At 41.1% G+C, this 25,207-nt stretch overlaps 1 protein-coding gene across 4 annotated transcripts in view; it reads right to left on the reverse strand.

Annotated features, from left to right (window-relative positions):
* LOC139689564 (lachesin-like) overlaps positions 1-25,207 on the reverse strand; it is an 846,240-nt gene that overhangs the window by 111,608 nt on the left and 709,425 nt on the right. For all 4 annotated transcript variants that reach the window (XM_071586723.1, XM_071586722.1, XM_071586724.1 and 1 more), the window contains 2 exons: positions 13,895-14,053; positions 11,984-12,112 (listed from right to left, as the gene is read on the reverse strand). In XM_071586723.1, the coding sequence (XP_071442824.1) occupies positions 11,984-12,112; positions 13,895-14,053 (288 nt within the window). The remainder of the gene's footprint in view (positions 1-11,983; positions 12,113-13,894; positions 14,054-25,207) is intronic.

The following is a 25,207-nucleotide window of genomic DNA, read 5'->3' on the forward strand; positions in this document are numbered from 1 at the left end:
ATATCCTATCAATGTCCTGTCCATATTACTAGCAATTAAATGATTACTCCAATACATCATGCAAGAACAAATTTATATGATCCGCATTTACGTACACGTATTTCTGTAAATAAATTCAATTAAAAAAATAAGGCCCCATTCGCATGCAATAGGCGTAGAATTAATCCGTAACGTACAATTCGGCAGAGTTTGTTTACACTTAAAAAAGCCAGTTCAATATCAGCAGTAAAGTCAATAGCTAGAAACAATCCAGCTGCAATTAGATAATTAAAATTAAACCTAGTTGAAATCCAAAGTTCCTTCAGATTGAGATGTTTGTTGGGGTTTTTGCATTTCCTTGAGAAATTTCTGCACTGACATATAGCACCATCTATGACTATCTTCTTGAGTAATCACAAGGACAGTATCTACACTGGATCAGCGAGGTCCAGTAATGTAATTCAGCCAAATTCTTACATCCCTACACTTGACGGGGCGGACAATAATAGCAGTAAAGTAGAATAGTTTAACGTTAACATCGAACCTGACGTGGAAGCACGTCACGCGCATCTTTGGAGGAGCACAAAATGAACGATTCTACCTTGCGGATAATATTAAAATGGAAAACCAAAGGAGATGTGTTGTTTCGTGTTGGCTGGTTGGATCTCACCTCGGGGGAAGTTAGATCGATATTAAAAGAAATAAAGAAAAATTCACTTAAACCCTAAAGATAATTTGAAAATACCGCGTAACGTTTAATATCGAGATCAGAAGCAACCCCATAGAATATCGAGCAAGAGCAAAAACGATTGTAAGCCTAACCTTGTGCGTTATCTGATCACGATATCATATGAATGTAACCTAAGTAAGTTTTTAATTAACATATTACGCGAATATTTACAGGAATATTTACAGGAATATTTACAGGAATATTTTGCACTCTTTCCAAGTGCTCGCCATTTTTTGGACTCGGGACGCTGCATCATCGGGTGAAAGGTTTAATGATGTTGATAAAGAATTGAAACACGGGGGGTGGTTGAATCATTGGAGTGATTTCGTAAAAGCTTGAAAAAAAGTAATGACGTTATTCATTGTTAAATAGTGAGTGAATGGCAAGTTTTATTCGTTCCTTTGATCATGTTCCCGCAAAGCCATGGCACACTAACTGTAGTTCTAGTTTGGAGATTCTAGTTATGAAAATATTCGGAGAGGAGAGCACCGAGTACCGAGATGGGGCCTTTGCCATGGTCGTCGGTCGCTTCTACTTCCGTCCAACACGATTGTGGCGGGGGGGGGGGGGGCAACGCCAAGGTGCGCCGTCGTGTATAGTGGACGGAGCCAATTCCGAAGTGGCTCATTTCGCAACGCTCATCCGTCCCCGCGTGATGTGAGGAGTAGTGCTCTCTCACATTTAATTTTTGGTTCGAATTTTCCTGTTCTCAGATTCACCCTTCAAACTTTTCACCACCCCAGCTTCCCTGCCTCTCTCTCCTCCATTTCATCATCCCCGCATTCCACCCTACTAACCTGCCTAATAACGCCTCCGCCCATGAATATAAATGTTTACGGAAAATTATGAAACGAAAACATCTGTGATTTATGCAAACAGTCGGTTTTATTCGCCGCGAGGATTGGTTTTTCTTTGGAGGCCCCGAGTGAGGGAATGTCTCCCCATCCCCTCGCATCCCAACGAGGCGGGGAGGAGAAACAATTGGCAGGGGGTGAGGAGGGAGCAGGTTGTGAGTAGGGAGCAGGGGGTGAGGAGGGAGCAGGGGGTGAGGAGGGAGCAGGGGGTGAGGAGGACCGGGGCGGGAGGGAAGAGCGGCGAGGGATATGAAACACAAACATGCGAACAAATCTCCGAAAATTATCTTGCGCCGGAGAGGGAATAAAAAATACTGAGAAAGGAAAAGAGCGCTCCAGTCTTTAAATCTCAGGGAAAAGTAATTGGGTAAGGTGTTTGTGGTTTAGCAGAGGGAGGTGGATTAGAATGAAGCGAACAAGGCTTGCGGGAAGCGAAGCTAGTTTCCAAGGAGAAAAATATATACACGCACAAAGGGGAGATAAGACTGCGACAAAGATGGGTTGGAAAGAAATGTGTTCTGAAAATTCCGGTGTCTAAAGCCGAGGAAAGATAGAAGATGATATTTTGTCAGACGGAATAAGTGCGCGGTGAATTTTATAGAGGGTAATGTAATAGTTATTTAATTTTGTGGTTAATCTCGACAGAATAATTACAAAATAGGACAACCATGAAAAGAAGTGGTGTTTGCTGAAATAGAATTCGCCCGAAAGGGTTAGGTCACCTCTCAATCATCAGGATTGATTTCCAATTAAAATAGGCGACTAGCCAATTCAAAGGAGAAAATGATGTTGCCCATAGGAATAAGAACAACCGCGTGAGTTCGCCATCTGGTTGATTTCTGCATTATACATGAATAATATAAAACGCAGGTTCTTTCGCCTAAATATGAATGATGCGTTTGTAGCTAGAGATTCCCAGATTTACAAAGCAATTAATGTAGATATATTATGAGTACATTTAAGCACGAATTTTTGAATACCCATTATGATTATAAAATCATGCAACAATTTCAGAGCGTAAAAATCATTCGCCTTGACTGGGACTCGAACCCAGATCCCTCAATATCCGGTCGAGTGCTTTAGCCACTTAAGCTACCGAGGCGTCCTCTTAATCTCTGAAATTTTGGGGCTTTCAGAGTTTTCTCAGAGAGCTTTTTCAGAGTTCTTTCAGAGAGAAAAATTTCAGAGTTTAAGAGGACGCCTCGGTAGCTTAAGTGGCTAAAGCACTCGACCGGATATTGAGGGATCTGGGTTCGAGTCCCAGTCAAGGCGAATGATTTTTACGCTCTGAAATTGTTGCATTAAAATGCACATTAGCGGATGACTCCGTTAAAAGTTACTGTTGCGGCATCTCCCGCAGTTTCTTTGGAATTATAAAATCATTTAGAACAACAAAACGATTGATCGAACTTGAAATAATATCGAATCGGAATCGCCAGCGTTTACAACTAAGATATTAAATGACCGTACCTCGAGCATAACGGCTCTGGCTCGAACCTTCAAATTCCATATTATTCCCAAAATATTTGTTATTATTTGAATATTTCTCTAATTTAGACCATTTAAATGTGACAGTGATGAAATTTTCGCAATTCACTGGATTAGTTCTACTCAAGAGCTTAATTAATTTTGGAACTGATTAAAGGAACAGAATTTACGATTCTTACAGTATTAATTTCTACTTCTACGTGGTAGCCAACTTGCCATTAATAGGGTTTGTGGCAGGGGGTGAGTCAACACTCGGATCACAGATTAAGTAGCGGCTAGAGCTGAAGAGAAGAATTAGCTTAACGGATGCCTGAAGACACTAAATCCACTTAAAGGGATTACAATTTGAGTTTGCCCAATATTTAAACGACACTATGGAAAAAACCTAAAGAAGGAAATGTAGAATGGAATACCGACAGAGAAGGTGAAAGAAGGGTGAGGCACAATGTCACTTGCAAAAATTATTCCAATGTTTAGACTAGGCTCACCGCGCCCATCGGGCTATTATCCTAAAGGGATGAATACATATAAAAGGATATTTTTGGTAAATTCACTCGTGTACCATTTGATCACCTTGATGGTATCTCACTAAATTTCCTACCTAACGCCAAAAAGAAAACCGACGAGGAACACATTCTCCAGATCACTGCTTAAATGCTTACAAATAGTGTGGTAGGAAGAGTCTATTTGGACTAAATCGTAATCTATGAAAGATATATTTGAATTTACCAGATCAAACTTCAACAGATCAATGTTAGCTTCTATTGAAAAAAGGTAAGTGGGGACATTGCTTGGGGATAACAGAACAATACAAGTTGTGATCAAAAAAAGACCGGACTGATTTTATTCGGCGAAAACCGTTCAACGGGGAAGGAATCTGTCCGGAAAACGGTAAAGGATAAATAGTGTTGGGACAGCAGAACAATTAGTTCAATTTCATATGCAGCTAATTTGTTCTCAGGATCATCAACAAAAGGATAGAGAGTAGAGCAAATGATTACATAGGGGATGATCAGTTTGGTTTTAGGAAGGGGAGAGGTACGCGTGATGCAATTGCAGTAATAAGATTATTAATCGAGAGGAATATAGAATACAGCCAGAAGGTATTTGCTTGTTTCGTAGATTTCGAAAAAGCGTTAGATAGAGTGAATTGTGAAAAACTAATGAATATTTTCAGAAAATAGAAATAGATAAAGGGGAAAGGAGGCTGATTAGCAACCTGTACATGTCTCAGACTGTTAAGTGTGCGAGTCGGGGATGGAAACTTCGGTTTCACGATGTCTTTATTACTAAAGAAATATCTAATCCAATTGGTATCCCTCATAAATACATTCTTAATCAAAAGCATTGGCAGTTTCATAGTATAACACACCTAACTTTAATAGCCAATGGCTCACTGGATTACCCTAAATATTTAACACAGGTAGTATATTAACAAGTTTGTAAAGATAAATAACAGTAATTTTTGTCAATTGAGGAGTTATTTCTTCAGTATTAACTAACACACCTAGAGATATTTTATTTTAACGTCGGAATTAATACGATTTCTTATTAATGGTTAACCCAAAGTTAAATTCAAATAAATCCAAAATATTTCCTACACAAATAGATATTACCAAACCATAATTTTATTAGTTTGGGATTAGGAAGGGGAGAGGCACGCGTTGCAGTAATGAAATCACTAATTGAGAGGAACACAGAATACAATCAATGTATCCGTCTGTATGGTAATGTGAAAAATTACCGGAACATGTACACGTCTCGGACTGCTCAGGTGCGGGTGAGGAGGGAGAGTTCGGATGGGCATTGTTAGAAACAGGAGTAAGGCAGGGTTATCCATTATCACCGCTGCTGTTCAACGTACATTTATTTATATGGAGGAAATGATTAAAGAGAAGCAAAGGGAAGAACTGGAGGTAGGAATGAAACTCGGCGTCAGACTCGTAAAATCAGTTAGGATTGCTAATGACCAATTGTCAGTCAGCCAAGAAGTTGCAAGCATTGCTGAGTAAATTGGAAATTCAGAGCGAAATATAGATATGGGATGAGAATAAATGCCAACAGGGCTATTCGGTTTTCCAGAAAGAGAAAGCTCAAGTTAAACATTAAAATATGAGTACAAAAACAAGGGGAGTTAGAACAGTTTACGAATCTTGGTTATGTTTTGATTCACTGATCAAATTAGAAGATTAGTTTTCTCAAGGAGGAAGTAATTGATGATGGGGACATTGAGTAAGGATATTACGAATAGGCTCGTTAAAACTTTCATATAGAGTAGTTACGTGCGGCGCAGAAATATGGTCTCTGAAGCAGGAGGATATACATAAATTGGGGGCTTTTGGAATGTAGGAATGGAGAAGGTTAGGAGGAGTTCGTTGATGATCCGAGGCCTGTCCTTTCATCGTGTCGGGTACCCCTTAATCTACATCTACATCTACTTAATACCCCTAAGCCGCCGCAAGGGCGTGTGGCGGGAAGTGTTAGGACACCACCCGTAATTTAGAAAAGGAAAAAAAACAGCATGTTAGAACCACAAATTCATACACCCACAAAGAAAACATGCCATACATTCATGCAAGAACACTTACACCCCACCCACATGCAAACACACAGACTAAATCTTACATACACATGCACAAAAAAGTATACCTAAAAGCTTTCATCTACATCTACATAATACCCCGCAAGCCGCCGCAAGGGCGTGTGGCGGGGGGTGTTAGGTCACCAACCGTAAAAAGGAAAAATACCACATGCAATAAAACAACACGGAAAATTACACCCCAGCAGCGCACACACTCATGCAGAAATCCCTTCATCCAATACTCATGCAAACACATATACCGCAAAACAACTAAAAAACTGCACCCCATGATGCAGCACGAAAGCCATCCTACAACACGGAAGCAATGACACAACAAGCAAAAATGTGAAACATCACTACCACATGAAAATTCACCACAAAACACTCTACCCCCAAAGAGTCTGGAAAAGGCAGGGAATGCGACCCAACGTTGCAGGTAGCAGGAATTTCCCCCCGCGGAGAGGGACGAGGGATTGAAAGGGAAACTTAAAAACAGATGAACAGAATACGAATGAGGTCATTCGGAAAGAATGGGTTATTATAGCAAAACACATAAGGTTAGTGGAAGAGCATGCATTTAAGTAGAACTAATTATTTTTTAGACGCTGAGGGTGGCAAGTGGAATTTTTGCTATCTATAACCCTGCAGTTGCTATCCCGTATTGTCCGTGGGAAGAAGGAGTCCTTGAGTCGGCTAGTTCTGGCATCTATTTCCCGAATTTTATATGCATGATCCAAGCGACTAATGTATGTAGGAGTACGAATAATTTGCGAGACCTAGGTGGTGAAACATGCGGATCTAAATTTAATTAATAATTTCAATCTTGCATTGAATCGTCTCTCAGCCAATGATTCCCACCCCAAATCCATGAGCATTTCGGTGACGCTTTGCGTTTTATCGTAGGAATGCATATGTGTTTGCATGAGTGTTGGATGAAGGGATTTTTGCATGAGTGTGTGCGCTGCTGTGGGTTTAATTTTCCATGTTGTTGTTTTGCATGTGGTATTGTTCCTTTTTACGGTTGGTGACCTAACACCCCCCGCCACACGCCCTTGCGGCGGCTTGCGGGGTATTATGTAGATGTAGATGTTAAGGTTTTCTACATAACTTCAACAAAGGAATATAAACCTTGCTTATTGCTAAATTTGTTGGTTCACTTCATATCTATCTGACATCACTACTTTACAGATGTATACGTTAACAACCTTTTACCTAAATTTTCTTCAGTAACACGGCCAATCCGCCAAAACTTCTGCTTTGAATCCCCCCGCTAATCTTTGTTTTCTCTAAGCAAAACATATCGATTCTCCTTTCGCCATTCCTTATATGATACATTGCAACGTTTTTGCCCTCATTATGGCCTGCGAAGACATTACCTACAGCATTTTACTTGCCTGTTATATGGCCCTTCGGAACTCCTCCGCCACGTCAGTGATATAATTTATGGAAAGATAGCAGTCTTTTCATTCTTAAAATATTGTTCTAGTGTTTCGTTTAGCTCAAAAACATTTCCATAGCTCATTTTATCTTTAATACATATAACTAACTCTTCTTTTGTTCATCAAGTGCTTAATGAAGCTGCATTGGTCTCTCACGCTAAAAAATCTACAGTTTATATCTTCTCCAATCCACTTGCATGTACACAGAAGGACCTGTTTTCGTATTAGAGTTATTCGCGGGTTTCACGAAACAACGACCATTCCTATTCATCCGCATAACCTTTCAGAACGGCGATCAATCAAGATTTCGAGGCAGACTTCGAGAGAGCATACATTGCCATCGGACCATGCTCCGGGCCCGGAATATCTTTGGCTGTCGGGGAAGGTTCGTCTGCTCGACTTATAAAAACCTTCATTCATATTCCTGTTCAAACTTCCAACCCTTTTCAAGTGACATCTCTCCCCACGTCTTCAAAGGAACGCCTCCCTTCTCTCGCCCCTCCAATCCATCCCCTCACACAACGCCTCCACTTTTTTGAAAATCGCCCCAACACCCCCCTCTGCTCACCCCTCCAAAGCGCCCACACAAACTGTCACTCCCGTCCTCCATGTCTCCCGCCCTTCCCCCGCTCCCGTCCACATGCAGCACTTACCCCCACCCACACACCTCTCCCTCTCTCTAGCCCCCCCCCGGTTTAATCTTCCTCCAGCATGCCGTTCTTTGCCCTCGTCTACACTCCACTCAACCAATCCATTGTTAGGCCCGTTCGCCTTCGTCCTCATTCCCCTCTGCCCCTGCCCCCGAATACCCGTACCCTTCTCCGCCCCCAGCGTCTCTCCCCGCACGCCCCCATCCCATCAGGAACCTCCTCCCCTTCCATCCAATTCCCTTCCCCCAGCGCCAGCGGTTGACTTTCCAAACTACTTAAACATCCCCAGAAGTCGGCTTTCAACCTCCAACATTCGACGAAGACCGAGCAGAGGGAGGGAGACGAGAGATATCCGTAAGAAGGTAAGATGGTGAAATTAAAAAGAAACCGATTAAAAAAAGACGGAAGGGAAGTCTGCTGAGCGTGGACTGGATAGATTCTCATGACTATCCCTTGCGTGGATCTCCGAGGCGCACGAATCCATCCCCTGGTTGTTGGGGCAATCCCCGGTCGTTTTCGATGGCCTGGGGTACGAGGCTGTTTTTATTGAAACGAAAAATGACGAAGGGGAACGATGCATCGCAGGGGTAGAGCAGAAGATTTGAGTGAGCAACCGAGATACTCGGGGTGGGTGCTCCACATTCTGTCCAAGACACAGACAAACTGCCTTTGATACTACAGGATATAAACTACGAAATAGGGGGTTCAGTCTATAGGGGGCCGTAGTCTACAGACTATGGCCGATCAAGTTAAATATTTGGGGGTTGTTCTAACACCAAGCCTTTCATGGGGAGCACATATCAGGACAATTTGCGGATCACCTTTAAAGAAACTTGGCTTCATAAAACGGGTGGTGGGGAAATGTAATGAGAAAGTTAAAGAGAGGTGATATTTTACTCTATTTAGACCTCATGTGGAATACACCGCAAGTATATGGAATCCTTGGGAGAAAATTTGGCAAAAAGAATTAGATAAAGTCCAGAGAAAATCTGCTAGATTGGTTAAAAATTGTTATGATAAGAACACAAGTGTGACAGGTCTCTTAGGGCAATTAGGCTGGGAACCACTTGAAGTGCGGAGAGAACAAGCGATACTTAGACTTTTAGAAAGGTTCAGAACAAACATCTACATCTACTTAATACCCCGCAAGCCGCCGCAAGGGCGTGTGGCGGGGGGTGTTAGGACACCGCCCGTAATTTAGAAAAGAAAAAAAACCTCATGCAATAACCACAAAATCATACATCCACAAAAAAACCCCACACATGCAAACACTCAAACTACATCTTACATACACATTCACCTTAAAGTATGACACGAGTTTAACTATAACACTAAAGGAATTCTAATGGCCCTACACTACTTAGGTAGATCAGACCACAAATAAGGACGTAAAATAAGGACGATAGATTCCAGGACAGATAGGTACAAATACTCATTCTTTCCCCGAACAATCAGAAATCATAATAGTAAGAAACCGAAGTCATTTTAGAAATATTAAAAACGTTGAATTTACAAGTCGGAACAAAATTAAACACTATAGAGATGTTAGGTATACTTTCAGGTGCATGTGTATGTTAGTTGGTAGTTTGAGTGTCTGCATGTGTGTGGGGTATAAGTGTTCATGCATGAATGCATGCCATGTTTTTTTTTGGATATATGATTTTGTGGTTATTGCATGCGGTTTATTTTTTCTTTTTCTTTCCTAAATTACGGATGGTGTCCTAACACCCCTCGCCACACGCCCTTGCGGCGGCTTGCGGGGTATTAAGTAGATGTAGATGTAGAACTACTCCCAAATATTTAACTTGATCGGCCGTAGTCAGTACTGAACCCTCTATTTTGTAGTTTATATCCTGTTCCTCGCTTCCTTTGTTCCAAAATTTCATAACTGCGCATATGTCTTTATTAAGTGTTAATCCCCATTTATTGCACCATTCCGAGATATATTCTAAGTCTCTAGAGAGTAGCTCGCGATCTAGTTGGCTCCTTATTTCCCTGTATACCACCGTGTCGTCAGCAAATTAACTCAGCTACAAGATCTGCTTTTCCTAAATCCACCATCTGATCACCTTGCGCGTTGTTGGATGGCTTTCGTGCTGCATTTTGGGGTGCAGTTGTTTGTTGGTTAATGGTACATGTGTTTGCATGGGTGTTGGATGAAGGGATTTTTCATGAGTGTGTGCGCTGCTATGGGTGTATTTTTCCATGTTGTTGTTTTGCATGTGGTATTGTTCCTTTTTACGAGTGGTGACCTAACTCCCCCCCTCCGCCACGGCGCCTCCGCTGTAAATGCTGCCATCTTCTAAGACCACCCCTCACTTAGAACTAACTCCCAACCGATCGCCACCTGTACCTCAAGAAATACCATATATCGCCTCTTCTGTAACTTCTGCCCTGCCTTCTATGTGGGTGAATGCACGACCACACTTTCCCTCCGCATGAATAAACACCGATATTCCACCAAATCTCCCACCTTCCTTAATTATCCCATCCCTACTCACACTGTTCCCGCAATGAATCTTTTGACGATTGCTTCTCCGTGTCGGTGATCGAAACCGTTGCCAAATCTGCTAGTATAATCGAGGTGAGAACCCGCGAGATGGCGCATATCTGGGTGACCCAGTCATTTAAACCACCCGGGTTGAATGAAGGCCATTGAATGCATCATATAGGTTCCTACGTATCCCCTTCCACCCCCTTGTTCATTTCCTATTGGTCCCTTACCCCTCCTTCCCTCACCTCTCCCCCGCAAATTTCCTCTCTGCTCTTCCCCGAGAACGCCGTTCTGAAGACGACGGCCGAGCCGTTGAAGCTTCAAAAATCATATGCGAGTGTCCTTTTTTGGGTTTCTATGGTTTAAAATTATATATATATATATTTATATAATTATATTAGTATATTTATAGTGTAGTACCCAACCCAACCATTATATATACGAGGGTCATCCGGAAAGTAGTACCCGTTCGTGAAATAAAGACACAAAAGTAAATATTAACAAACATAAAAAATTTTATTTGAAAGAGGATACTTTAAACTACTTCTCAACATAATCTCCAAGCAAATTAAGGCATTTGTCATAACGTGTGACAAGTTTCTGTATTCCTGCTGCATAGTCCTTCGCCGCCAGCTCATTGAGATACGCGAGGGACCCATCTTGCACAAATTTTTGCATAATGCAGATGGTGTTTAACAATTTCATGAACAATTGTTCGAGAAACATTGGGAAAATGCTCACAGATGTCATCAATTGTGACGCGCCGATCGTTCCTCACGAATTCGTCAACTGAGCTCACCAGTTGGTCTGTAATGACAGACGGTCTCCCCGAACGCTCATCGTCGTGTGTGTTCCCCCTCCCCATGTTGAAGTTACGACACCACCGCCGAACAGACGACTCGTCCATTACATTGTCTCCATACACCTCCTTTAATTGGCGATGAATATCACATGGGCGAACGTTTCTTGCATTGAGGAATTTAATCACTGCCCTCACTTCACAACTGGCGGCGTTCTCAATTTTTTTAAACATTGTAAACAATCACAGAAACAACACAGGCAATGCTAGCGTCACGCAACTTGGCTCAGAGAAGGCAGACAAGCCACTGAAGCTATCTGACCTCGTCCAGCGGCTACTCGCGTCGTCAGCACTTCATGCGGCACGAACGGGTACTACTTTCCGGATGACCCTCGTATATAGTCTCTCTTGAAGAAGGCCTCTGAGAGGGCCGAAAGCTCGAACAATTTACCGTGTGAGTGTCCTTTTAAATGTTGCTATTCTATTCTATGTGTTATATTGTGTCAGCCCATTATTATTATATATATATATATAAATATATATATATATATATTTTTTTTTCTCTACTTAAAACCCCGTAAGCCGCCGTTATATATATAAAATAAAATAATTGTATTAGTATATTTATAGTGTAGTACCCAACCATTATATAAATAATATATAAAATATATATATAATATATTATATATATATATATATATATATATATATATATATATATATATATATATATATATATATATATATATATATATATATATATATATATATATATATATGTGTGTGTGTGTGTGTGTGAGTGTGTATATATGTATATATAATATATATTATATATATATATCGAAATATACTTTTCGAGTGATACACCAATAGATTGTTAAATTAAATGGAGAGTGCGGGCAGGGTGTTTTGCTACCTTAGCCTATCCTTAAAGTAACATGGGAAATTAATGCATTGTTATGTACTTACAGTCAACGCTGACCTTGATCCTCTTAGAAACTGTGGGAGGAACTCCATTGGAAGCGATGCACAAATAGGCACCCATGTCTAATCGGCTGATTCTGGTTAATTCCAAGACCTCACCCTCAAATTCGGAGACTTCAATGCCGCGGTCAACAAAAGGAAAATAGAAAAGTAATCAGTTATGCTCACTGGACATCTGAAGTGCAACTCATGACGAATAAATAAAGCTTGACCACATTACATCCCTCGGGTACTATCAAATTAAATATGTTATGGATATTTAATCCATATCCCATTCAATCCAACAGCGTCATCCTTGGTACGCCATTGGAATGAATTATTTAGCAATTAAAACTCTTCGTTATTTTTTAGGTATGAAGTATTAAGTCGTCAACGGTTAAATATAAATAATTTTACATTACAATCGACTCAAATAAATTTTTTTATGATCATGCACTTTTTTTCTTGGTAAAAATATGTTTTAATAAACCTGGGCCATCCACGGGCTTCATTTTTTGAAGCATTTTTATGCGACGAATAACTTTTTAGGCAAAAATAAAACAGAGAATTTCTCTCATTTAGTATGAATATAGTATATGAAGTTAAAGTACTAAATACAAAGCAATTAAAAGTTTGAAGTTTGGCTTTTTCTTCAACCATTAACAGATTAGGAGCAAATTCATTGTGAGTAACACTGCGAGGGAAGGTAGTGATCCATTTGTTGGAGGCATTATTAGGTTTTATCGTTGAAAATAATTTAATAATGTAATATACACGACGGTTATAATTTAGCTCACAATTGAATGAGTTCTCCACTGCCACCAGAAACGCCACTGCAAAGCTTGTTTGTTCTCAAAAGACTGGTTAGCAATCAATTGTAGCAATGAATGGAATTCCGTATGGTTTTAACGCGACTCAATATTTTAGAAATTTTTATTTTTTTTAATAGAAATGAAATGGTGATATTATACCAGCTATCAATATTTTCCACAGTTACAAATACACCAAGGAAAATATTTATGAACACCGGCAGAGATATATTCAAATCCATCATAACACACATAGTATTATTAGGAATAATGGGATCGTAGATTTTCCCGGCGTTCAGATGATAGACTCTCCATTCTCGGGATGTCACAGCGTAGGTTGTTTACCAACCTACGCTGTGACATCCCGAGAATGGAGAGTCTTTTATTAGGAATAATGATTAATACATAGACCTGAGTAAATGAAAATACATCAAATACTTGGAATAATTCAAAGTATATAACATTAGCATATTAAACTGCTCCAGGCATATACTCAACTGTGGTAAAATTACTTAATGACATACATAATGACATTTGATACAGTTAAAGCGATTTTATTGAACTTAAAATAATACAGTTCATTTTATGTAATTAATGCCGACATATTTAAAAAAAATAGTTTTTCTTGTCAAACCAATGGTGTCTTAAATGAAGATATGAACTTGAAAGATAAAATGCTTAGATATCGTGTTAATTTGTCAGATGAATACGTTAGATTTCATGACTACAGGGAAAATATAAATGATAATTAAAAAACGTACGTATATTATGCATTGACAATCGAAAAGATTGCAAGGCTTCATCTGGTTTTTGTCTGCAAGAATAAATGAAAATGACGTGACAACTTTTTGACGGAATGGAAGAAATCACCTCTATTGAAAGCACAATAACAAGGCAACCTCATTCAGCGGACTCTTACATCACCAGAGACTTGATGTCCACAAGCAGGTGTTTATCTCCTTTCTTTAACGAGCGCTTGGACGCGAGAGCATCCAAACCGGGTTGACTTATCGCTGTACGGTGGTGTCAAACGGCGGTCGTCCAACCCCCCACCCCAAGGCTGTCGTGTCCACACCCCGGTCCCTCCCCGGTTCCCCTCCCCCCTTACCTGTGAGTGACTTGTTGATGGCTATCTTGTTCCCGTCGTCCCGCTTCCACCGGACGTTGGGCGGCGGAGATCCGGACGCGTGACACGAGAGCGTGACGTTGGCCCCCTCGCGCACGATAACGTCAGAGCTGCTCAGGTTGTCGTCAATATTCGGAGGGACTGCAAGTAGCAGAGTAGAGAAAACATGTGAATTTTGCACACAGATCGCATGAAACCAACATTCACAAATTGCATTCTGGTGCATATTTTGAATGATATCTTTCCCCGGCAATTTTAATCACGTTCGCCAATAAAAGGCAATCTGAAAGAGTTAAGCTGAACGCGGCGTAGACATAGGAAAAGCATAAAGAAAGAGATTATTATCTATTTTTAAAAAAGTAATATTTCAAAGCAATGAGCAGATAAAGCCATTTAACGTACATTTATAACGGCGGGAGGTAAACTCCTTCTGATTCGTGAGTTATAAGATGGCGTAACTTTTGCATATAAGTCGACATTACCGTACCTATCTTCGTGGTCCCGATCCAGTCTTTGCCAATGAGATCACTCACATGTTTATAAACCCGCTTTAACAGGACAATTATATTCGAAACCTTCTACGATTCGTCAAGCATTAAAATTATTTTCCAATAATAACAGATGAAACTATCCTGAATAAGTTCTTCGAAATTTTCACAAAGTTATTTTTAACAAGTTCTAATATTAAATACCACAATTACTTCCCCTGAATTATTATCAAAAAAGCACTTTCATAAAAAATTCAGTTATTAATTTTTCCATTGCATAAACCGGTTAAGGAGTATTTGTATTGCCACTAACGCATCACAACGCTAAGATTTTCGTGATGCAATGGCAAAAAGATTCAGGTAAAGGTATTCCCGACCCCTTAGTTTAAGGATCATTAACATAGCACGCACCAAAGAGGTTATCATAGTCAAGCAGACGACTTGATTCATTGATATACTATCTCATGGATGCCAATACCAACCGTTATGAAAGCAAAGCGAACTTTCAATGATTCGACTGTGAAATTCTTTACAGTTTCAACAACATACGTATATCTTAAATACATAAATGGACCCTCATGCAAATGAAAGGGGATAATCAAAGCGGTAAAAATGTCACATTTCAGGCTTAACAGAATACTCTGCTAGATGGACCTGCAGCCGCTACCCCTAATCCGAGGGCACTGCCCAGGGTAAGGCATCAGCGGTCGGGAAGAGATGGAACCTTTATCCAATGTCCGGCGTATAATGAATCCGCTGCGCCGCAGAGTCCAACAGGAGGGAGGCGCTGGATTCTTGTCGCCCTTGTGTATACCAGGCGGCGGCGGGATACCCCAGGCGACGCTGGCGATGAAGGCGGCCGTCAGTAATACGTTGTTGTTGAAATTTGTTGGTTAATGGTACATGTGTTTGCATGAGTGTTGGATGAAGGGATTTTTGCATGAGCGTGTGCGCTGCTGTGGGTGTAATTTTCCACGTTGTTGTTTTGCATGTGGTATTGTTCCTTTTTACGGTTGGTGACCTAACACCCCCCGCCACACGCCCTTGCGGCGGCTTCTGGGGTATTATGTAGATGTAGATGTAATACGGACTGCTTCAAGCTACGCATTGTGGCTCATGTCGGGACAAACGACGCCTCGGAACATGGATCTGAAGAGATCCTGCGCTCCTTTAAGGAGATGCACTTGGAGGTGAAACGAGTCGAGGTAGAGTTGAAGGTCCCAATTAAATTAAGTATATGTAGTATTGTGCCGCGTGTAGACCGCGGAAGGCTCGTATGGAGCCGCATTGAGGGTTTAAATCAGAGATTGCTGGGATTTTGCCGGGGAATCGGAGCGGACTTCGTTGATCTGAGGCCCGTCCTCTCATCGTGTCGGGTACCCCTCAATCGCTCCGGGGTCCATTATACTGCCGAGGCATCAGAGTAGGTAGCGCGTAGGTTACACGAACACGTTTCGAGGGTTTAGCATAGCTGGTAGGCAAGAGCGTAGGTCATATAGTGGGATAAATTAAGTAGATTCCAGACCTTTTTGTCAATTCAGATCAGGTTATGCCTATAAAATCCGATAAAAAATCTGAACAAATAAAAACTTACGTTAAAACAACATATAACCCACGTAAATTTGAAAACAGTGGTGCTTCTAAATACATAACAGATAGCAATGTGAGTGACTGTAATTCCTTTGCCTCTGTAAACCACGAATCGTCACAAAACAGTTTTCTTAGCGTACATAAAATCGAAAAACAAAAAGTAATTGACCAAATTAAAATTATAACATTAAACTGCCGTAGCATTAGAAACAAAATATCGGATATTGAACATATTTTTGTCAGTATAAACGCAGGCATAGTATTTGGAACGGAAAGTTGGGTCACGGGAGACATAGCAAACAATGAGGTTTTTCCAAACAGTTTCACAATTTACAGAATGGACAGACCAAAAAGATTGGGTGGGGGAGTATTCATTGCAGTAGAGTCACATATTAGTAGCCAACGATATGAATGCGACGTAAATGACATAGAAAGCGTTTGGTGCAACATTAAGGACTACAACGACAGAAGCCTATTCGTGTGCTCATTTTATAGACCCCCAGATTCTAACAGAGATGTTCTCCTCTAGCTCGACGAACAAATATCCACTCTCAGCTGCAGACATAGCAACAGTAATATTATAATCGCTGGTGACACAAATCTACCGTCAATTGACTGGGACAAATAATTCGTAGGAAAATCTGCCAAAAACCAAGATTCTTGCCAAGAACTCCTTATATTCACAAAACACTCATTAGAACAAATTGTCAAATCACCAACACGGGGCCAAAGCATACTAGATATCTTTGCGACTTCTATGACCGATATCATTACTAACATTGAAATAATGGATGGAATAAGTAACCATAAGGCTATTCTTGTAGAATCTAACAGTTTCAGGCTTAACTTGGTGGAATTCTTTCATGGTGAGGTGAAAGAAAGAGAAAAAACAACTTTGCACTTCCACACACTTTTTTAATATAACACGACCATGGTTTCGATGCTGCGCAGCGCAGATGATGCGCAGCATCGAAACCATGGTCGTGTTATATTAAAAAAGTGTGTGGAAGTGCAAAGTTGTTTTTTCTCTTTCTTTCACCTCACTATTCTTGTAGAGGTAAAAAATGAGTTCGTAAAATAAAAAAAGAAAAGCGTAAAATGTACCTATACAACAAGGCAAATTTTAACGGACTAAGAGAATATTTAAAAATAAAATTACCAGAATACAAAACAAAAACGCTGACAACCAATACAGAGAACATTTTGAATTATTTTTTAAATATTTTAAGCGAAGGAATGAAGACGTATATCCCGTCCAAACTCAAATGCGACAGTAAGGAACCTAGATGGTACAACGGGGAAGTCAGATTGTCATTACGGAGGCAAACAGCGCTACCGTCAAAATTAAAAAATAGTTTTTGTTAAAAAGTAACGATATAGTTTATTTGAATACATCCCAAGAGCAACTAAAAGAATCGTCGACCCACTTCACTTCACAGCCGGACCCCTTTGACTTCGACAAAGGCCCACACAATAAACTGTTACATAAACTTAAATACTATGAAATCAATGAGAAAGTTATTACTTGGATCTAAAATGCTTAGCGAATATCTTGAGGAAAATCCAAAGTCATTCTGGTCCTATGTTAGGGAAATACAGGGTAAACTTCCCACTGTTCACTCTTTGAAGACCGTAAATGGAGAAATCATTACAGATAGCGTGAAAAAGGCAAATATTTTAAATCATTTTTTCCAGAGCGTCTACAACAAAAACACAAACGCACCAAATGATCCTCCACACCCACCCGGGGAACACATGAGCGATCTTACACTGACCAAGCAGGGAATAGTACATCTGCTCCGTAGTATCAAAGCACACAAGGCACCTGGTCCGGAAGAAATACCTGCTAGAATATTAAAGGAATTAGCTGAAGAAATTGCCCCGTTTTTACATATTGCTTTTCTAAAATCGATAGAAGAAGGCTCAGTGCCTCGCGACTGGAAGCTAGCCCATATAACTCCCATCTATAAAGGCGGCGATAGGGATAAACCAACCAATTACCGACCCATTTCTTTAACATCGATCTCTTGTAAAATATTGGAACACATTATTGTCACTAACATTATGAGATTTCTTGATAGTAGGAAAATACTAATCCACAACCAGCACGGAGACGATTCAATGCAAGATTGAAATTATTAAATAAATTTAGATCCGCATGTTTCAGCACCGAGGTCTCGCAAATTATTCGTACTCCTACATACATTGGTCGCTTGGATCATGCATATAAAATTCGGGAAATAGATGCCAGAACTAGCCGACTCAAGGACTCCTTCTTCCCACGGACAATACGGGATAGCAACTGCAGGGTTATAGATAGCAAAAATCCACTTGCCACCCTCAGCGTCTAAAAAAATAATTAGTTGTATTTAAATGCATGCTCTTCCACTAACCTTATGTGTTTTGCTATAATAACCCATTCTTTCCGAATGACCTCATTCATGTTCTGTTCATCTGTTTTTAAGTTTCCCATTCAATCCCTCGTCCCTCTCCGCGCGGGCAAATTCCTGCTACCTGCAACGGTGGGTCGCATTCCCTGCCTTTTACAGACTCTTTGGGGGTAGAGTGTTTCGTGGTGCATTTTTATATGGTGTTTCAATTTCTTGCTTGTTGTGTCCTGGCTTCCGTGTTGTAGGATGGCTTTCGTGCTGCATCATGGGGTGCAGTTTTTTAGTTGTTTTGCGGTATATGTGTTTGCATGAGTATTGGATGAAGGGATTTTTGCATGAGTGTGTGCGCTGCTGTGGGTGTAATTTTCCGTGTTGTTTTTTTGCATGTGGTATTTTTCTTTTTTACGGTTGGTGACCTAACACCCCCCGCCACACGCCCTTGCGGCGGCTTGCGGGGTATTATGTAGATGTATATGTAGATGTAGATTTAGGAAAAGCAGATCTTGCGAAACACAACTTGGCCTCTTCATTCACGATATACTTATATATCGGGAGAAAACAACACACAAGTCGATGCAGTATTCATGGATATCAAAAAAGCCTTCGACAAAGTCCCACACAATAAATTGTTACATACTATAAACTTAAATACTATGGGATCAACGAGAAAATAATTAATTGGATTAGAGACTTCTTGTCAAACCGCAAACAAATAGTAGTCATAGATGGGTTGTGCTCAACGGAGAGAGATGTAACTTCGGGCGTCCCCCAGGGAAGTGTAATAGGGCCTCTTCTGTTCTTAATTTACATAAATGACTTAAGCACACACGTTAGTAGCAATCTAAGTTTATTTGCTGACGACACGGTGATATACAGGGAAATAAGGAGCCAACTAGATCGCGAGCTACTCTCTAGAGACCTAGAATATATCTCGGAATGGTGCAATAAATGGGGATTAACACTTAATATAGATAAATGCGCAGTTTTGAAATTTTAGAACAAAGGAAGCGAGGAACAGGATATAAACTACAAAATAGAGGGTTCAGTATTGACTACGGCAAATCAAGTTAAATATTTTGGGGTTGTTCTAGCACCACACCTTTCATGGGGAGCACATATCAGGACAATATGCGGATCAGCTTTAAAGAAACTTGGCTTCATTAAACGGGTGGTCGGGAAATGTGATGAAAAAGTTAAAGAGAGGTGTTATTTTGCTCTAGTTAGACCTCATTTGGAATATGCCGCAAGTATTTGGGATCCGTGGGAGAAAATTTGGCAAAAAGAATTAGATAAAGTCCAGAGAAAATCCGTTAGATTCGTTTAAAATTGTTATGATAAGAACACAAGTGTGACAGGTCTCTTAGGGGATTTAGGCTGGGGACCACTTGAAGTGCGGAGAGAACGAGCTAGGCTTAGACTTTTAGAAAGGTTCAGAACAAACGAGTTTAACTATGACACTGAAGGAATTATAATGGCCCCACACTACTTAGGTAGATCAGACCACAAAGATAAAACAAGGGAGATAGATTCCAGGACAGATAGGTACAAATACTCATTCTTTCCCCAGATAATCAGAAATCATAATAGTAAGAAACCGAAGTCACTTTAGAAATAGTGAAAACATTGAATTTACCAGTCGGAGCAACATTAAACACTGCAAAGCTGTAGGTATACTTTCAGGTGCATGTGTATGTAAGATGTAGATTTAGTGTTTGCATGTGTGTGGGGTGTAAGTGTTCTTGCATGAATGTATGCCATGTTTTTTTTGGATGTATGATTCTGTGGTTATTGCACGCGGTTTTTTTTTCTTTTCTAAATTACTGGTGGTGTCCTAACACCCCCCGCCACACGCCCTTGCGGTGGATTGCGGGGTATTAAGTAGATGTAGATGTCACTTTAGAAATATTAAAAACATTGAATTTACCAGTCGGAGCAACATTAAACACTTCAGGTGCATGTGTATGTTAGTTGGTAGTTTAAGTGTTTGCATGTGTGCGGGGTGTAAGAGTTATTGCATGAATGTATGCCATGTTTTTTACGGATGTATGAATTTGTGGTTTTTGCAAGCGGTTTTTCTTCTTTCTAAATTACGGGTGGTTTCCTAACAGCCCCCGCCACACGCCCTTGTGGCGGCTTGCGGGGTATTTAGTTAATGTAGATGTAGACCATATTGGCCTAATTACCTTCAAAGACTGACTGAACGTGAAAAGGTTTTTCCATTAAATTTCGACATTATTCCTGATAAAACTAATTAGAAGAAGATTCTATCAGACCCAATAATGACTTGTTTTTGCAAGGACTCAGAAGTAATACATCACTTAGTTGGATTCAGTTTTTTACCAAGGGCATAAACAAACTGCCATCATCCAGCAAAATGGGGATAACATGACAACATCAGATTCTACAATTGACTATAAAAAGCGAACATCAGAAACCACAACACACACTGAGAGACTGAAAAACCACAACCCCATCTGAGAGATTTAAGATGCCATTTTTTGAGCAAATAATAAGAAATCAGAATAACTGCTAAGGACTGCACTATTCATTCATTTCAAATAAACTTGGATTGGTGCCTATATTTTGTCCTGGTCTTATTTTAATGATATAAATAGATTGTATCGCATGCGTAGAGAAGTTCTTTGCACTGAATACTAAGTCACATCTGGTGGTGATTGGCATTGCCTTTTTCATGTGAAGTCATGGTGAAGGTTACAATTCAGAATACTATTGCTGCATGCTTAATGTGCAATCATTCCCTCCCAGATGACCTGGTGGAAGTTTTCCGAATATCTGCAGATGTAGGTTTAGGTAAGTGATCGCATTATGCATACATACGTGGAACAAAACCTAACCTTGTTTCAAGGCGTAAATGAGTGTTAATGGCAATATTTATCAAAGGAACAATAGATTATTAGAGTTTAGAGTAAATAACCACAGAGATGCTTATGCCTACTTAGAAAAGACCCCAGATATTATCCTCAAGTATTCATGTTTATTTTCCTGAAACTGTTAATCCGACAAAATAAATTGAAAGGCCAAACAACGCGAATAAGAGCAAATGGATGAGGCGAGTCATTAGAGCTGCCGCAAAAAGAGGTCTTGCGATTGGTACGGTGTCGTTAAGATTTCGGCAAAATGGCACGGGGGACCACATAGAAGAGCATACTGAATTGTGGGAAGGGGTAGGCAGGGACCCCACGAAGTGAGGGGGCAGGGTCCTTGGGAAAGGGCGCACTGCGATCGAAGGACGGGTGGACAACCCTGCCGGCCCTATTATCCCCCTCCTTACCTTTTCAATCCTTCGGTTGGCCCTTGAAAGCGGCCCCCCCCTCAACCAAAGCCGCAGGGAGCCACAACGCCCGGCCCGAGTTACCTGTTGTCACAGCAGCAGACTACGTGTCGCAAATCCTGAATTGCACAAACGAGCGGCCAGGTACGGCCGCCTTCCCTCTGCCCCCGCCTCCTCCGCCCCTTTCTCTCTCGATGCGCCCATCCCTTTCCTTCCAAGTCATTGGGAATTCAGCAAGCGCCTTACCCACGCCGCAACTAGGCAACTAACTAGGCGGCAGACGGTCGAATGAAGCTGGGAAAATAGTGGTCAGTACGACGGGGACTCACCCTCTCCCATTCACCCAAACCATTCGCCCCATATCCTTAAATCCTTCCGTGTCACCTCTCGCCCCCCCTTTCGGCGAGAAACTCGTTCAACTTCATCCCCACTCACCCAACCGATTCCCGTCCCAAACGCTGCGGCAATCCAATTGAGCTTGGGAACCTTTCCACCCAGCCGCCAGCAGAACTGTCATCAGCGCACAATGGCACCACGCGCACTCGATCCTTTCTAGGGCAATTTCCTTCAGGCCCTCAAGGCAATGCATATTGTTTGGCGGCCTACTTCATCTTAAGTCAGGTGAAACCAATAATTCAGCGTAAATATGCTGATATATGTGTGTTTATATATATATATATATATATATATATATATATATATATATATATATATATATATATATATATATATATATATATATATATATATATATACATTCAAACACGAAATCCCGCCAAACGGCGAATAAATACTCATATATACAGAAACAGATATAAGGAAAAGGGATAGGAACACATATAAAGGACGAACACAATAGAGGTGGGGAAGGCGGAATCGAACGGATCACAAGAGTAAAAATATTTCCTCAACCGGGACTCGAACACCGGATCTTTCCACTTGCCGGGCGGATGCTCTTAACCACTTGAGCTATCGAGGATAGTCAATTTACCCTGAGATCCGTGGGTCTAATATGTCGCCAAGCGCCCCGATTCTTTCAGCCAAGAGATGGCGTCAGGGGGCAGTTTCACCCACCAAAGGAGAAATAGACAATACACAAGGAAAGGAAAGGACAGTGGGTTAGAATTCATACAACATCATACAGGAAAGGAACAGTGCGTTTCGTGGCACGCATAGCCAGAAGATAGAGATGAGCCACATTGGCCAAATACACATTCAAACACGAAATCCCGCCAAACGGCGAATAAATACTCATATATACAGAAACAGATATAAGGAAAAGGGATAGGAACACATATAAAGGACGAACACAATAGAGGTGGGGAAGGCGGAATCGAACGGATCACAAGAGTAAAAATATTTCCTCAACCGGGACTCGAACACCGGATCTTTCCACTTGCCGGGCGGATGCTCTTAACCACTTGAGCCTTTATTCGGAGGGTAAGTGGATGAAGGGGAGTATGCACGGATGGGAAGTGGCAGGGAAGGCATTAAGGATTGGATGTGTGGCAGGGGGCAGTGCGGTGGGGGTGTGAGGGTAAAAAGACGTCGAGAGGAATGGGGCGGGGGAGAGGAAGGGGGAAGGCGCGTAGGGAACGCAGTAGTCACGTAGAATTCCTCACGACCCCCCCGCCCCCCACTCCGACCACTACTCAGATCCTTTTCCTCACAACTCAAAGAAATCAAAGGTATTGGCGGGGAGGAATGGGCGGAATAGGGTGGGAACGTAAAAGAGGGTGGCGTTGGGTGGCACGGAGCGCATATAAATAATCAGGTTATTTCCCAAATATAATGCTCAAACAATATTAAAGATGCTTGTTGGAAAAAAATTACGTGCGTAAATGAGATGGGAATTTTTAAAATTTTGGACTGAAAATACCTAATTAGAAAACCTAAAGTTTTTCCCAATAGTATCAGAAATTTCAGGAACTTAGGAGAATGGAACGAGATTATAAATTTCTTCCATACTCTTCAAAGCAACATATTTCACAGAATTCTTCACAAACTTGCTCAGGTTAAAAAATTAAAATACAAAGAATTACGTCATTTTGAGAGACCGATACTTGGTCAAAATCAATTTGTATATCACGCAGATAGAATCGTTGAGTTTGCATTTCCACAGGAAAGAATTGACTGCTGTCGGTTAGTTTCGCTACACTTAGGCGAAACGCAGAAATGCTACGCAGTTCAGATGATGCGGGAGTGCACCATACCAGTCGACAACAATAAGTTCTTCCCTGTGAAATGAAAAGGCTCTGATTCTAATTTCGTGCTTCAGCATTATGTTGATTGCTAAAAAATGAGAGAGTGAGGTGAATAGCTATAACCTCGACCCCCAAGATCTCAGGCATAAACTCACGTCATGATCGATTCTTTCAACGTTCGGCACATTCTTGCAGTGTCTCTCTGAAACCAAAGTTTTTCCAATATTGCTCATGTATTTTACTTGCATATTTTAATAAAAAATCAGAGAAAGGAGTTATATCAACATTTTTTTTGGCTGAGTGTGCAAAATATCTTCTGGAAAATAACATTGATCTAGTTTTTCTTGTCGCTGGCAAGTGAGATTTGGCTACCGATGTTTGGATGTGCGACAATGCCCGAAGCGAAGAGCAAGGGAAGGTGGGTGGTGGGTGGCTGGGAGCGGAACGGGGGATGATTGGCGGCTGGATTGGGAAGTATATGGAGAAAGGGAGCATTGGGTGGGTGGGGGAGGGTATGATTTCATCGTGAAGCACGGGAAGCATCAACCGCCAACCCCGAACGACACACGCGAAGGCGCACGGCTCCAGCTTATCCGAATGCTCTTTCCCAGGAAATGTTGACATTTCTGGGAGAATCGGAGTGAATGAGATTAACCGCAGTGGGGAGGTGGGAAACTCCTCGGCGCCGCAGCACAAGCCCTTTCCTGCCCTCTCTCTTTTACATATTTCCCCACTCCCAACCCGCCCCCCTGCGCCCCCCCCCCTGCAGCCTCTTCAACGTCTTTGGGTATTCGGCTGTCCGTTCCTCTGAGAGGAAGGCGGCGATAGGGGAGAGAGCGGAGGTCTTGCGAATGTCCTAGCGACCTGGTGAACGGGATCGGTTGCGAGGAAATAAGGCGCCATGACAGCAAGAGACGACCCCGGAAAGGCTTCTCCCGTGTCCCATCCAAAACAAGCCAACGCAAACGCATAAATCAAAACACATGTTAATATAGGGACACGGATATAAATGCTCACAGAAAAATATATTACCACACATTGTAAATGATAAATATTCACCAAATATTTTTCGACTTTCGTAAATGCATGCGAGTGGAATACATTGGAAAACTCCCAAAAACAAACGGGAAATATAATCATTGAGCGCAAATTCATTTTTAGATGCAATGAATGAAAAATGTATGAATAAATAAATATGCAATGTCTCTGTGTGTATATTTAATGTGAATAACTAAATTTTATACCTGGAATAACTAAATGTATCTATGCACGAACGTATGTATGTAAATAAATGTAAGTGTATGAAGGGGAAGGATGATGATATATAGTAT

The sequence above is a fragment of the Hetaerina americana genome, unplaced genomic scaffold (genome assembly GCF_022747635.1).
Source record: "Hetaerina americana unplaced genomic scaffold, ioHetAmer1.1.p SCAF_25, whole genome shotgun sequence".
Lineage (NCBI taxonomy): Eukaryota > Metazoa > Arthropoda > Insecta > Odonata > Calopterygidae > Hetaerina > Hetaerina americana.